The sequence below is a fragment of the Rhagoletis pomonella genome, unplaced genomic scaffold, assembly GCF_013731165.1.
Source record: "Rhagoletis pomonella isolate Grant_MI unplaced genomic scaffold, Rhpom_1.0 Rhpom_scaffold_18958, whole genome shotgun sequence".
Classification (NCBI taxonomy): Eukaryota; Metazoa; Arthropoda; class Insecta; order Diptera; family Tephritidae; genus Rhagoletis; species Rhagoletis pomonella.
In genome coordinates this window covers 701-2,790 of record NW_023477477.1, presented here as the reverse complement: position 1 = coordinate 2,790, position 2,090 = coordinate 701, and the positions used below count along the sequence as shown (strand labels likewise).

General features: G+C 29.0%; 1 protein-coding gene across 1 annotated transcript; it reads right to left on the bottom strand.

Moving 5' to 3' along the window:
- Nucleotides 1-6: 6 nt before the first annotated feature.
- Nucleotides 7-1,327, bottom strand: LOC118732335. Its single transcript, XM_036461464.1, has 6 exons — nucleotides 1,261-1,327; nucleotides 1,122-1,202; nucleotides 1,018-1,062; nucleotides 771-952; nucleotides 256-403; nucleotides 7-200 (listed from the first exon to the last, which is right to left on the bottom strand). Exons 4-6 carry the CDS (start codon nucleotides 921-923, stop codon nucleotides 76-78), a joined length of 426 nt encoding a protein of 141 aa, XP_036317357.1. The 5' UTR covers nucleotides 924-952; nucleotides 1,018-1,062; nucleotides 1,122-1,202; nucleotides 1,261-1,327; the 3' UTR covers nucleotides 7-75.
- Nucleotides 1,328-2,090: the final 763 nt, after the last annotated feature.

Here is a 2,090-nt window from a genome sequence, read left to right as displayed (position 1 = left end):
TTTGATATAATTTCAATAACTATTGTAAAAAAATCACTCCATGCTTACTTTTGTAAGTTACTGTATAAGACTACTTTAATCGTCACTTTGGTTTCGTTTACTTATAAGTATTTTTTTCAAATAGCGCTTTTTCGACAGATGGATCGCCCTTCGAATCTTCTCCTCAGCCTCTTCTACACCATATAACGTTGCAACGGCATCTTAAAATAAATAAATATAAGTACACATAACATTTCAAAATTTACTTTAACGAACCTTTGACGACTTTATACAGCTTGAAGTCCTTCAACCGCTTCTTTCCATGACTACCGTCCGTGTTGTACTCATAAATGAATTCCGGCTCGAAAATCAAGTCAATATTTTTCTGTAAATTACTGGAAATAATTTTTTTCACCATATTGACCTACAAAATAAAAAACAAAAAATTAATATTAAGGAACAAATGGGCCAGCGGTCAAAATAGTAGCAGCCCAATATTTCGATAATAATTTTTTTAATTTAATTTTAATTATGTTTTTATAAAAGTATAGTTCGTTCTTTAACAAACACAATATAAATCCAGGCTTCAAACTTTGTTTACAATTTAAAAAGTTTGAAATTTTGATGAAAATTTGTTGAATTGTTTTAAATTTTGCACAAAGTTTGAAATCTGGATTTCTATTGTTTTTGTTAAAGAACGAACTACACTTTTATAAAAACAATTAAAATTAAATTAAAAAAATTATTTTCGAAATTTGTACACTTGTTAAAACATTTACTAAAGTGCTTACATAGCTTTTAGTGTTGGATTCGTATATATTTTCATCCAATTCTTTTAGCGTGTCGTCGTCTTTTATGGGGAATGTACCCGACATGGTTGAGTTCTCTGTGTCTTGAATTAATAGCTTTTTTATAAGAACATTTTGTTCAGCTAATGCTTCCATTACAACTGTATTTTGAAGAGTGGTCGAATCTGAAAAATCGAAAAAAACTTTAGTTCTAATTTTTTCATATCATAAAAATCGAAAAAGTGCATACTTTTTAGTTCCTCTGTTACGAATGAATGTAGTTGTGATATTGAATCTGAAAATATAGAAGTAAAAAAGTTTTTTTTTTTAATTCTTACAAAGTTTTATACATACCTTTTATTTCCTGAAATTTCTTATCTATTTTTGTTTCAAATATTTCTTCCAGCCACACGCAATTCTCACACCGGTTTTCATCTGCACAAAAATTATAATGAATTTGTTATAAAAGTACATTTTAATTTTCAATATTTACCTTGTGTTTCCACGTTTGTCTTCGTGAGTTTAACGTACTTTGATGGCCGTTTTCCATTTTTGGGGGTTCGCTTATAAATAAATAAATTATAATGGTTACTTATTTGTACATTTAAACAAATATTAAATTTTTATTGAGTTTAAAAGCAGCCATGTAAGATTGGAATCAAGACAATTTTATCCTGCTGAGGTAAACCTATGCACTTACATTTGATTTGGGATAGAAGAAAACTTTCGTCTATGCTGCTGCGATTTAAATTGACCAAACATATTCCTAAATATTTTAATGAATCTATTGGTTCCTCAAAAAAAGCAGTTGGATTTAAAAGTCGCTTTCCTATTACAAGTTTTTTTTCTTTATTGAAAGCTGCTATTTGGAAAGGTATATTAGGTTCAATAAAACAATAGTTGTCGGGAAACTCGACACTAAAAATATATTCCGACGTGACTAACTTTATTCGATTTTTTTCTTCTAAAAATCTTTCTTGTTGAGTTTGTATATTAGGCTTTTCGCGGGAAACGTTGTTATAAATTTGTTGAAGTATATGTGTGGGTTTTTTAACGTAACTTTTTAAAATTTGCAAGTAATTTTCAAAGTTGTAAGCTGAAAAATTTTGCAGAATTCCGAATTGTTTTGCACAGTCTGTGATATGCAAAAGGCTGTGCACATTAAAACTCACGCTATTTTCCTGGAACACAACTGGAAAATTTTGCACAAACAGCTTCAGCATATCCTGACAAAGTTTTATGACAAAGTTTTATATTTCGCTCGTAGCTTTTTGGACATGATAATAATTTGCTTCCTTTTAGTACTAAAATACCCGTATAGAG